The 12,824-nt window shown below is 45.5% G+C and overlaps 1 protein-coding gene across 1 annotated transcript in view; it reads right to left on the bottom strand.

Annotated features, from left to right (window-relative positions):
• Positions 1–12,824, bottom strand: part of Znf236 (zinc finger protein 236) — a 96,493-nt gene that overhangs the window by 48,256 nt on the left and 35,413 nt on the right. The window contains exons 10-13 of the mRNA XM_013026115.1: positions 11,692–11,892; positions 10,216–10,444; positions 2,932–3,204; positions 1,205–1,408 (exon numbers count right to left, since the gene is read on the bottom strand). Coding sequence (XP_012881569.1) covers positions 1,205–1,408; positions 2,932–3,204; positions 10,216–10,444; positions 11,692–11,892 — 907 coding nt within the window. The remainder of the gene's footprint in view (positions 1–1,204; positions 1,409–2,931; positions 3,205–10,215; positions 10,445–11,691; positions 11,893–12,824) is intronic.

Here is a 12,824-nt window from a genome sequence, read left to right as displayed (position 1 = left end):
AACTCAAGGCGAGCGCTCTACCACTTGAGCTACAGCGCCACTTCCGGTTTTCTGGTGGTTTATTGGAGATAGGAGTCTCAAGGTCTCTCCTGCCCGGGCTGGCTTTGAACCGCAATCCTCAGATCTCAGCCTCCTGAGTAGCTAGGATTACAGGCGTGAGCCACCAGCGCCCGGCTGAATTTCTTTTCTTATAAATGTTTTGGTTTTCATTTTTTGATGTAATGGTCTTAGATATCTATAAAGGTTCTAACCACTCATTACCTTATATCAATTTAAACTACATCTTTGTTTTTTGAGATTAATTCTGCTTAGGCTAGATTACCTTGTCTAGGAAAATCATATAATATAGACAACATATAAAAATGTAAATTTACACACAGAATTTAAATAATGCTTGTCTACACACCTGTGTTCCCACAAAAGTCTTCTGTTGAAATCAAATCCCAACGTCATAGCAATCGGCAGGCTCCTAATCACTGTTATCCTTTTACTTGCTCACTAACTAGTGGACATAGATGAGCCACTTAATTAACATGTTTACACACACATACACATGCACATGCACACACATTTATATTAGCATGAATTAGTTGTACAGGGGGTTCCACTTTGATATGTGCATACATACATACAACCTACTTTGATCAGACTCACCCCCTTGGGCGTGGCTCTCCCTCAGTCCCCCTTCTCTCAAGGGTTAGGGGAAATGACTGGGTCTTGAGTGGAGCCCTCATAAGCAGTATTCGAGCCTATTACAGAGCCCCAGAGGACTACCTGGTGTCATCTATGGGAGCTGGGCCTCCCAGTCACTGAATCACCTTGGACTTACTAGCCTCTAGATCTGAGAGAAATAACCTGCTACTATTCGTGAGCTACTAGCATAAGCTCTCCTTGTTACAGCAATGCAAATGGACTAAAAAGAGGTTTCTTACAATGCTAGCTCAGAAGCATGTCTTTAGTGAGGACTTCCCCTCACACACTTCCCCTTTAACCAGAAATACAATCTAGGTAGTAGTACCTGAGGCTTTTAATCCTTAGTGAGGAACACAGAAATCCAAAAATAAAACAAGTGTTAAGGAAACCTTCACTAATAGTATGCTGGAAATCTTTATCTGCCCACACCAACACGCATCCACAACTTTCCTATTAGGGATGGAAGGACAGCAGACCCAGCAAGTGGTGACAATGCCGCACTCTGTCTTACCCAAGTCAGTTATGAGAATTGGTTCTTGCAGAGGAATGTCGGGGACGGGAACATTTGTCTTGCCAATGCGAACCTTCGTAGGTTTGCGCTGGTGCCTCATTTTCCTCAACTCGGTGTGTTTGAAGTGGGAGGCAACATGAGTCTTCCTGTGTCCTGAGGTTCGGAACTTTTTGTCACAGTGAGGACAGGCAAAAGGTCTGACTCCTAATAAAATAAAATCATTATTTCAGGGACTTACACCTCAATGGCAAATGCCAACATACACTGATAGTATTTCGAATACAGATTTGAATATTTCATTCGTTACTCCCTGTTTATGTTTATATGTTCCCTTGATTTGAACAGTACATGTAGAAGTTATGGTAAGTAACAGAGAACACTTCCTAGATTTAGAACAAAGTGATACATTGTAAAATACGGACATTCAAACAACTAGTTGTTCTTAAGAACTGTGATGTGACAAGAGAGAGCTCTCTTGTCAGCTCAGCTGACATCCATAAGCCTGGGATGCGAAGCCCTCACTAGCCACGACAGGGGTTACATGCTGATGCAGAACCAGCACTGAGCATGAGTCAGTGCTAGTTGTCACTGACTGCAAATGATTGTCCTCAATCACTGTCTCTTCCCCGAAGGGAATTTCCTCTTCTTACAACTTTATTCATAACATAAATGACAATATAGGTTTAAAGGACAGACATGTAACAAAACTGGTTTCTAACAATGCATGCATACACACACATACACACACAAACACTGAGAAGACAGTACTGAGGTCTGCAAGGACACTCACTATAATCCAGTACACAGACTTTTTGAAGGTATAAAATGTTTCCAGTAGACAGTTGTGTGGATCACACAATTATAAACTATATACTTCATAAACTGCATGTGAATTACATCTCAAGAAAGTTGTTACTTTAAAAGATGTAGAGCCCAGATATGACCAATTTCATGCTGTAATAGTGGCTAAAGAAGATCTGAGAGCAAGGAAGACATGGAAGTCTGCTCCCTGTTCAAGGCCTTGGTCCAACGGGCTCTATCCCAGGCTGCCAGGCCAATCAGCTGCTTCGGCTTGCCACACCACAAGCCCCCGGGATGATGCAGCATGTGTTTCCTCCTTCAAAAGGCTCACTCAGTCTAAAGCCCAGGCTGCTATCCCCTAGAAGTGTTATGAATATGTCCTGTCCAATATGGCTCCTCCACGTGGACCAACATGGCAAATTAATAAACACTGCTTATGAGCTGGGACTATGGTTCAAGTGGTGTAATGCCTGACTAGCCAGCACAAGGCCCTGAATTCAAACCCTGATATCCCAAGTGAGTGTGTGTAGAGAGAAAGAAGGAAATATAAAGCCTGTATGGTATACATGTGTAATTCAGAAGGGAATATAAAGCCTGTATGGTATACATGTGTAATTCAGAAGGGAATATAAAGCCTGTATGGTACACATGTGTAAGTCAGAGGGAATACAAAGCCTGTATGGTATACATGTGTAATTCAGATGGTTGAGGCAGAAAAACTACAGGTTCCAAACTAGTCTGCATTACAATGTGAGACCCTGGCTCAAATGAAAAGAAAGACAGGCACGCACACACACACGCACACGCACATGCGCGCAGACACACACACACACACACACACACACATACACTCACACAGCCTAGAGGACCAAGGCCTGGCTCTCCCCTTACGCTGCCCACTGGTGTCCTCCCAAGAAACGGCGCACCTGTGTGCAGGCGGATGTGCACCTTGAGGCTCCCTGAGGTGGAGAAGCTCTTCATGCAGTGCTGGCACTTGAAGGCCTTGATGCCGGTGTGGGTTTTGATGTGCGCAGTCAGCGTGCTCTTCACAGCGAAGGCCCGGAAACACTGCGGACACTTGAAGGGCTTCTCATGGGTGTGGATGCGGATGTGGCGCACGAGGTCGCTGGGCTTCCGGAACTCCTTGGTGCAGTAGGGGCAGACATGCCACCGGACCCCGTTCTCTTCTCGGATGGAACCTGCAGTGACAAGGAAAGAAGACTAGTCCAGCCCACCTGGAAACCACACACCAGGGCCTGTAGTTTCCTTCCACAGGGAGGGGGAGCAGTAGAAAGCAGCAAATCACACCTAGAAAGGACTGTGCTCCCCCATCCCAAGAAGCTACACCTTCCATTATAAGAAAATGAAATTTCAAACATTGCTGAAACTGTCAAAGGAGGATGATTTAGTCTTGAAGAGAACCCTACTTACAAACTGTTACACTTGTTCTCCAAGACAAGAGAGCTAGCAGTCAACAGCAAGTAACTCAGCAGCCACAAGGCAGAATGCCTCCACTCTGGATAAGAACAAAAGCATGATCAACTGACTCCACCATCAATGTGGAGGTTTGGCGGATAGGAGGAGTAGGAGGAGAGGAAGAGGAGGAGGAGGAGGAGGAAGAAGAAGAGGAGGAGGAAGAGGAAGAGAAGTAGAAGGAAGAGAAGGAGAATAAGGAGGAAGAGGAGGAGGAGGCATGAAGCTGAGTTTTCACTGAGTATATTTAGAATATCAAATAAAAAGTAGCATAAATGCAAATAATCAGGAAATGTTATCCTATACAGGAAGTTTATAAATACTTAAGACACATAGTCTACGTAATAGTAAACTGTTTATGATCAAATGCTATTTTTTTCTATAAATCACAAAAGTTACAACTATAAATAGTATTATTCAACTATCAATCTCATTTAAAATTATTCCTAACAGAACAAAAATAGAAGAAAAATCATAAACAAAATTCTGCAAGATCATGTTTTTATTTTCAAAAGATTTGTTTAGATTTATTCATCTGAACTTAAACAAATATCTACAGTAATTATATAGACTTTTTTATATAGACAATTTAATTCAAGGAAAGATTCTAAAATCCAAAGCATTTTGCTCATTTTAATGAAATTCATCAGAAAATTTCAAGTCAAATTTAAATTTATCTATGCCAATACAGACATACTTTTTTTTTTTTTTTGTCGGTCATGGGGCTTGAACTCTGGGCCTGAGCGCTGTCCCTTAGCTCTTCAGCTCAAGGCTAATGCTCTACCACTTGAGCTACAGCACCACTTCCAAGACATAGTTTTCTTAAGTGAGTAAAAGAAAAAATCCAAGCCAGACATTAGGGCTCATGCTTATAACCTTAGCTACTCTGGAGGCTCAGATCTGAGGATCATGATTTGGAACCAGCAGAACAGGAAAGTCTGTGCGACTCTTATCTCAAAAGCACCAAAACAGCCAGCAGTAGAGCTGTGGCTCAAGTGGAAGAACACTTGCCTTCGGCAAAAAAAAGCTCAAGGACAATGCCCAGGCACTGAATTCAAGTCCCAGGACTTGAAAAAACAATCCATCATCTCCTTCTTTCTGTTATCAGCAAATACAAAGAATTTTCCCTCAGTGTAAGCAAATGTATAAAGATAGGAAATATGTATCCTTAATATGTTGTTGGCAAAAAAACAATCCAAGAAAAGAAAATTAGGTTTCAAAAAAAAAATAAAATAGGGGCTGGGCAAAATGCAAGGAGATATGACAAAGTAAACAGGACTCAAGAAACAAAGGACTTCCACTCTTTTTGTTGTATCATTGCTAAATGACGCCATGTTCTTGACCACATATATGGTGTGTGTGTGTATATATATATATATATATATATATGTACACATCTGAGGGAAGCCAGGAGGAGGACACAGAATCAGAGGGAAACGGGAAAACATACAACAGAGGGGCCTATCAGCTATACTGGACATTGATGAAAACGAACTAAGCAACTCAAAGGCAGTGATGGGAGGGAGGGAATGAGAGGGAAAGACGGAACAGCTGACACTAAGCAAAAGGAAAGAAATGTAATCATCACCTGGTGTGGAAGAAATAGTTATACTGTCAAAGCTCATAGAATTCACAAATTTTATAGACCATGATAATGACAATTTGCCTTGTGAAGGTTAAAATATGTCTGTGACTTTAATAAAGTATCACTATTCTACAATACTGTGAAATGTGTGAAATTTATGTAATCACCTCATCTCAATAAAAAAATTAGTTTAAAAAATAGGGGCTTGGAAGGTGGCTCAGTGGTAGAGCGCTTGCCTTACATGGATGAGGCCCTGGGTTCAATTCCTCAGCACTACATAAACAGAAAAAGCCAGAAGTGGCGCTGTGGCTCAAATCGTAGACCGTTCTCCTTGAGCTGAAGAGCTCAGGGACAGTACCCAGGCTCAGAGTTCAGGCCCCACGACTGACCAAAAAAAAGGTAATATAGCAACTAGAATGTTAGCTAAAATTAAGAATTCTTCCCCAGAAATCATATTTTTTAAACAAAAATTAAAATGTCTTTAATTAGATAGGCTGTCATAGTAGAAAACTGTCACCAAGTTCTAACCTTCTAGGAATGGTTTCTAATAGAACCTCCAAACTGGCAGCAATGCAGCTGTCTCAAACATAACCAGCAAAGAAAAAGAACAGAATTCAGATTCCTGACTGTAACAAATGGAGATGTCTGGAAAAGCAATAGATTTCCTCCTCAAACACACTGACACTGATATATTTAGGCAGAATTATTATACAGAATTATCCCTGAGGTGACAGCAAATTTGCAAACACTCAGCATCATCAAGGAGGGAAGTCCTGTACGTGTACCAGGCATGCAAGGTACGAGAATGCGACGAGACTTGCACTAACCCCCATTAATTCCATTGCCTCCAGGAAGAGAAGATGCAGAGACTCCTGTACCACAGAGCAGGCCCTGGCTGCACTATGAAGGCAGATTATTAGAGATAAGAGAGGCCTGCCTGAGGTACATTTACCAGATGAATGAAGAGGCAGAAGCCAGGAACAGGGAGGTCCCAGAAACAAAAACTTCCAGCCAGGATAAGGGATGCCTCACGTGAACACCAAGGCTCAGTACCCAACAGCAGGCGAGGCCTGCCCATGAGCCTCAGGTTGCTGCCAAGGGGAAAGCCCTGTGTACTTCCTTCGTTCCAGCCACAGCCAAGGCCGAGGGAGGCTGAGGGAGATAAGGCAGCGAGGATGGGCCTGTGTGGCCACCCCCCAGTGGAGGAACAGGAAAGACCCCTATGAATGCTAGGGGCTCCAAGGGTGGATTGTGGTGCTCAGAAAACTCAAATGCAGGGCCTGGGATGGATAAATGAATGCTCTTGCTACTGTAAAAGAAATGATGTGAGAGGAGCAAAGATCCATCTTGCTCGGCTAGAGAGGTGGAACAGCTCGAATCCCAGTAGCCAGGAAGGAGAAACAGACAGAGATGGAGAATGCCTGTGCGAATGGGGGCTTTTTCCATTTATTTTATTCCATCTAAGCCCCAGCCTTTGACCATCTTCACGGTAGGATGGAAATGCCTCGGACACCCAGGAGCATGTTGCATCAACCTTCTAGGCCCGTGCCAATCCAGGCAAGCCGACAGAACAAAGTAACTATCAGATGTGGAAGTTCCTTTTGAGCAAAGCTCAATTGCTGGTTCAGACGGAGGACCCTGGCCACTGGAGGCCATGGGATTCTTCCTGAAGCCTTGATGTGTATGCAGGAGTTCCAACCCACACAGCAAAGTCAAGCCACATAAAGGGTTTCTACTTTCGGGAACAATAATACCAAGGTGAATACAAATATTATGAGCTAACAAGGAACTGGGCAGTTATATGAATCCTGGCTACCAATTCATATGTTGACTCCTCAAATGCAAATCTTTTTGTAAAGAAGTCCATATCTTCTGCTTCATGTTACATAATTCCTCAGCAATAACCCAAGATTTTACTTTTATTTTACTCTCAATTACAGATCCCCACCTCATGGCCTTTGATCTGAAGTTGACAAGCAGGATGTGGTGCATACACTGGATAGAGGAGGCTCACAGGAATCTGTGATGAAAGGTAACACCAGGACACTGCACCACAAACTTCACAATGGTACCCACTTTGGCAAATTACTAGCAGTACACCAATTCTGAAGTGACATGCCAGTGCAGGAAGTAGTTGGGGCTATGTCTCAACACAGCCAATGACAGTGTGTAAATGTACTGCTGGGACACCTGCTGGCAGATGTTCCCAGGAGGCTCATGGGATTATATTCTGACACTGTACATAAAGGAACAGACACAACTGGCCATGTGAAGCCAATGTGGCCTTCACATCAAGTGCTGCAGTATGCTAGCCTGTCCAGCACTGGCAAGATGCAGTCTTTCTGGCCAGACACTACAGGCTGAGAAGCACCAAGGGATAGATACTGATCATTAGCTGGACACCATTAGCTAAGGATAGGGTATGCTAAGCCGTGGGCCACTGAACCAAAGTCTGATGACTCTACAGTGACCACTGCTCCGAGATGATGGCACTGCCCCTAGCATCAGTGGATTTGCTGTGATGATCTTGATGCTTAAAGGTAGTCTGCACTCAGACCAGCAACAAGCAGATACAGCAGCAAATACCCTGACTGTTATGGAAACACTGACTCACGATGAAGAATCCATCTGAAAATGAACTGAGGACGAAGCCACACTTGAGAACCACAGAAAGCAGCTCACATTTTGCCGGACCGGATTAATGGAACTTCACCTCTACTACTAGCTGATGTGCAGTTCCACACATGCCACTGATGAGACTCACACTCCACGGCAGCCCCGGAGGAGGTGACGCTACTCACTTTCAGTTCAGTGGTCAGTGGCTGGCAGGACACAAGGCCCAGGACTTTGAGGGTAGCAGGGGTCAGCTCCTACAGCAGTTACCAGACACTGGGCGACTTGGACGACTTCTCCACAGTGTTTCCACTGCTCACTGTGATACACTCCATGGCCAGCAACAGCTTTCTTAAATCACAGGGTCACAGCAGAACTACTTTCCCTTCTGTAGCTTTGTCAGCTATCAGGAAACACATGAATCCTTTCCTTGAAGATATGCTGAACAGAACACAGACGTATTAAGAGCTTTCGCTCCTTGCTGGATGGCAGTGACAGCTGGACTGCTGACTATCATCAGCTGAAGAAAGCACTAATGAAGAATCTGTCCACTCCAGTAATGGAGGAGTTTCAGATTCTGCTGCTCACGCAGGAGTAGGAAGGCTCCAGACTTTCTGAACCAGGCTGTTACGATATTCCTGAGGGGCCTGTAGCGGCCTCAGCAGCAAGTTTCACAGTGCAGCCCTTGCCAGACTTCTCTGTATGGCTTGCTTCAGACATTCTTACCAGCCCTCAGTACCCCTTCATCGCAGGACTGCAGGCCTACAGTAAGAACTCCACTCCCCCTCCTGCTCAGACACATGCCCAAAGACTATGCAGGAAGAAACCCCAGGAACCCAATCCTCTCGTCAGCCAGACCAGGCCAGCTGAAGACACAGGTCACCATGACAGCAGAGAGCAGTCCTCTGCTTTAGCACCTGCTCTGACCATCAGCTGTATGGAGAAGTAGATTCTGTGAAGCAATGCCTTCAAATTGTCACCGTGCTCAAGCAAAGCCCCAGCACATCAGGAACAGCAAATGTACAAGGAGTGATGGTTTGTCAGCCTCTGAGAAACTGAATTTCCAATCCAAGGGCACAGCACACATTATACCTTTCAGTCAGAAGAACTCTGAGAGGTGGACAAGGAGACCTACCCAGCACAAGTGCTTACCCAGTGCGCTTCCTGGCACCTTGAGGCAAACCTATGTCCTGGCCATGCATGCACAGAGGGGACGGATGCACCTGGTGTCGCAGGAGCACTGAGAACCCGACTTTCATAGGGCCCAGAGGATACCTGGGCAGTCTCCTGCTGAAGGTTCATCAAGGACCTAAACCACGCCCTAATGACTGGGCATCCATAGTCACTTCAGGATCGGGAGCCTGAACCCTTACCAAACTAACTATGGAAAAGAACTTGTGAAATCTTATTCAAATAGGACTTATTAAAACTCTCCCACTAGGACTTCATCAAGCAGAAAGCTTCTGCAATGAAGGGTAATCACTGAGCTCAAAAGACAGCCTACAAAACAGGAGATCTTTGCCAGGTATACATCAGACAAGGGTCTAATAACTAGAATATACAAGGAGCTCAAAACACTAAACCCCCAACAATCCAAGAACCCAATTAATAAATGAGTAAAGGAGTTGAACAGATGCTTCCCAGAAGAGGTACAGATAGCCAGTAATCACAGGAAGACATGCTCAGCATCCTTGGCCATAAAGGAAATGTAAGCCACAATGATACTAAGATTCCATCTCATTTTGGTCTTGGTTGTGAACAAGAGTGACTCAGAGGCTGAGGGGGCAGAAAGGAGCAGATGCCTTTTGGGACAGAAAGGGCCCACTGCCTGGAAGAGCCATAGATCATATCTGCACAATCCCTGTGGGAGAATGCAAGCATCCCACCACACCAGTACGGACACGTTGGCATGCACACTCCATAGCTTCTGGCCTGAGATGGAGTAAGGATGAGAACGACCCTTTCAGGAAGGAAAGCCTCAGAAGAAAGCATGGTTATTTGGAAATGTGACAGATATACAGCTTCACTGTATGTAAAGTAAGAGTCTACCCCAAGGGTAGAGGAAGGACAGGAGCCAGGTTGGGACAAGCGATGGAGGACTAAAACAGAGAAGTGAGGGTAGGTATGGAATGGCTCAGGGTGGAGGCTCAGCAGAGTGGGCCTAGGCACTGTCAGGTGGCAGCACCCAGGGAAGGAAGAAGAGCCCACAAGGATGCTGGGCTGGACAGTGGAGCCACAGAAGCAATGGGCAGTGAGTCAAGACTGAAGAGGTGATGGTTCTAAAGCTTGAGGAAGTGTCCAGATCAGGCAGACACCCTGCACAGACCTTCCAAGTGCAAGCCAGGGACTGGCTGGAAGCCGAAGTAAAGAGCGCATCCAAGAAGCACTGTGACCACCCACTGATTCTGGCTCCAGTCCACAACAGGTCACTCAGAGCATGCGGCAAACGTGGCTTTCACCCAGAGCAGGGATGCTGGTGCTTCCCCAAATGCATATATACACTGTCCAAAACATCTGAGGGCAAAGCACACTAAGTTACCAGGTAGGAGCGGTGACTTCTTCTTCATGACTTTCTTCTCTCTCTTTTCTGCCTTCTCGGAGCTCTCCTGCCCCTTTTCCTGCGCAGCCACTGTAGGGTCCACCGGCTCCACAGACACACCCGAGGCAGGTGGGCTGGGAGGCGGGGCTGCAGACGGCGGGGTGTGGCTGCAGTCGTGGGGAGGTGCTGCAACTGGAAGTGAAGACAGCCCACTGTTTTCTAAGGCTTGCTGAGACAGAACAAAACTAAAAGGTTAGAAGAGGCAGCAGCCCAGACCGGCCTGCCACAATCTATCACAAGATGCCACAAAGCTTCACCCACAGAACTGACTCCACTCCAAGAAATAGACGGTACAGTTCCCAGCAACTGTTTATCAAAGGAGGCATCCAAATTTGGAGGCTGTGACCTCCCTTTTGATACCTGACATTCCACTCCCACCCAAAACGCAATGTGATAAGTAGTTCTATCTCTAAAGCGAAGGGATTTAAAATTCATTAACTTTCAAAAACTTTCCTCTGACAGCCTGAACTGTCTTTGAACGGCAGGTTTCTATCTCAGGGCATAAGCACTCTGGGTTTCTCTTTATGACACTGGCTAAGGTGTGACATCCTCACAACCAGGACAACTCCTCACCATGAGGCAGGAGAAGCTGGTGTACGCAGAGACAGGGAAGAGGAGGAAGGCCCTTGTGTGGAAGTGAAGAACTGTGGCTATGGTCCTGACCTGGGGTGACCAGTCAGGAAAGCACTCTCTGCCCAGCCTCCTCCTCTCCCAGGTGTGCTTAGGCTGATCATCTACCCACAGCAGAGCCAGCAATGCGCCCCCATCCACCCCGCCCTCCTACACACACACACACACACACACACACACACACACACCGGAATCAGATACATCTATGACTTGTACCACACACTCAAGAGAAATGAAGTATGTCTGTCAAGTCACTCAACAGATAGATACTAGTTCTAAAGAGTCTTTTCAAGTAAAGAGGAAAACTAGCTAGACACTGGTGGCTTACACCTATAATCCTAGCTACTCAGAAGGCTGAAATTTGAGGATTGTGGTTTGAAGCCAGCTGGGGCTGGAAAGTCCATGAGATTCTTATCTCCAATGAACTAGTCAAAAAAGTCGGAAGTGGCACTGTGGCTCAAGTGGTAGAGAGCACTTGTCATGAGCAAAAGAAGCTCAGGGACAGTGCCCAGGTCCAGAGTTCAAATCCCAGGACCGGAAAAAAAAAAAAAGGGAGGAAGCTTTATCTTTTTTGGATGTATAGACTAGCAAATACAGTATTTAGAATTCTGCATTGAGTACAAGGAACTATTCAAGCCATTTCACTATAATCTTTTTCAATGTTGATACATTTTAATTTAGGATGCCTGTCTGACTAGCCTTGCACAGCTATCTTTCAGTAACAAGCCTGGTTTCTGACAGAGCCTAAGTGTGAAAGCCTCACGCCAACAGGTAAACGTGCTTCACCTGCAGGATGTCCTGGTTGATGCCCACTGTGATGCTCAGCTGCTGCCCAGCCTGTGGGATCTGCTGTGCATCCACAGCCCCTGGCTCTGACAGCTCAAGGAGCTGCTGGATGACGTCGGTCACTGCCTGAGAATTCTGCTGGCTGGAGGTGGAGACCTGGGCTTCCGTCTGTTGCAAAGGCAGAGTCTGAAAAAGTGTGGCCTGGAACACGGTGACATTTTCATTAAAAATGAAAATTTTAATTTATACAGAAAAAGAAACGGCTAATGCAACCCTTACTAGCATTGAGATTAGCAGTACCTGCTCCTAGCATAAAGCATAACTTGTGTTAGGCCCAACACTGGCTCTTAAATGAATACACCCAATAACCTGTTCTATAACTTTTTACTAACTTCAGTGTGGAGAGACTGAGTATATAGGTCTTCATCTCTCTGGTATACTAAATGCAGCACATGCATTAAAGAAGCACAAAGGCCCGGGTGCCGGTGGCTCACGACTGTAATCCTAGCTACTCAGGAGGCTGAGATCTGAGGATCACAGTTCAAAGCCAGCCCAGGCAGGAAAGTCTGTGAGACTCTTATTTCCAATAAACCACTCGAAAACTGGAAGTGGTGCTGTGGCTCAAGCAGTAGAGCGCTCGCCTTGTGCTGAAGAGCTCAAGGACAGTGCCCAAGCCCAGAGTTCAGGCCCCATGATCGACAAAAAAAAGAAGCACAAAGGAATGAGGGAGGGAGGAATGGAAAAAGACAGGGAAAACCTCCTTCATAACCTCCATAGAACAATGAAGAACTCACTTCAATATCTAAAAAATGAGGACCTGCTTCTATCAACCTAAGAACAAACTGTGGGACATGACAGCAACCTCCTATGGCACTTAGCTCCCCAGATTAAAGATTTCTGTGTTCTCTGAATCCAAAGAGTAGGTTCACTGGCTGCTCATTGGCCAGGTGACCCCTGACCACACAGAAAGCTTACAAACAGACTCAGAACTTTCTTCTGATGACAGGATAAGCTAAGAGGAAGGAGCAGAAAATATCCAACAAGAAAATGTTAAGTGGATTTCAGAGCCAAGTGCCCCAATCAGAAAAAAAAAAAGTCTTAAAAAAGGAACAATGGGAGCCGGGCGCCGGTGG

The sequence above is a fragment of the Dipodomys ordii genome, unplaced genomic scaffold (assembly GCF_000151885.1).
Source record: "Dipodomys ordii isolate 6190 unplaced genomic scaffold, Dord_2.0 Scaffold91, whole genome shotgun sequence".
Classification (NCBI taxonomy): Eukaryota; Metazoa; Chordata; class Mammalia; order Rodentia; family Heteromyidae; genus Dipodomys; species Dipodomys ordii.
The sequence above is the reverse complement of the archived record's forward strand: the minus strand, read 5'-3'. Positions and strand labels throughout refer to the sequence as shown.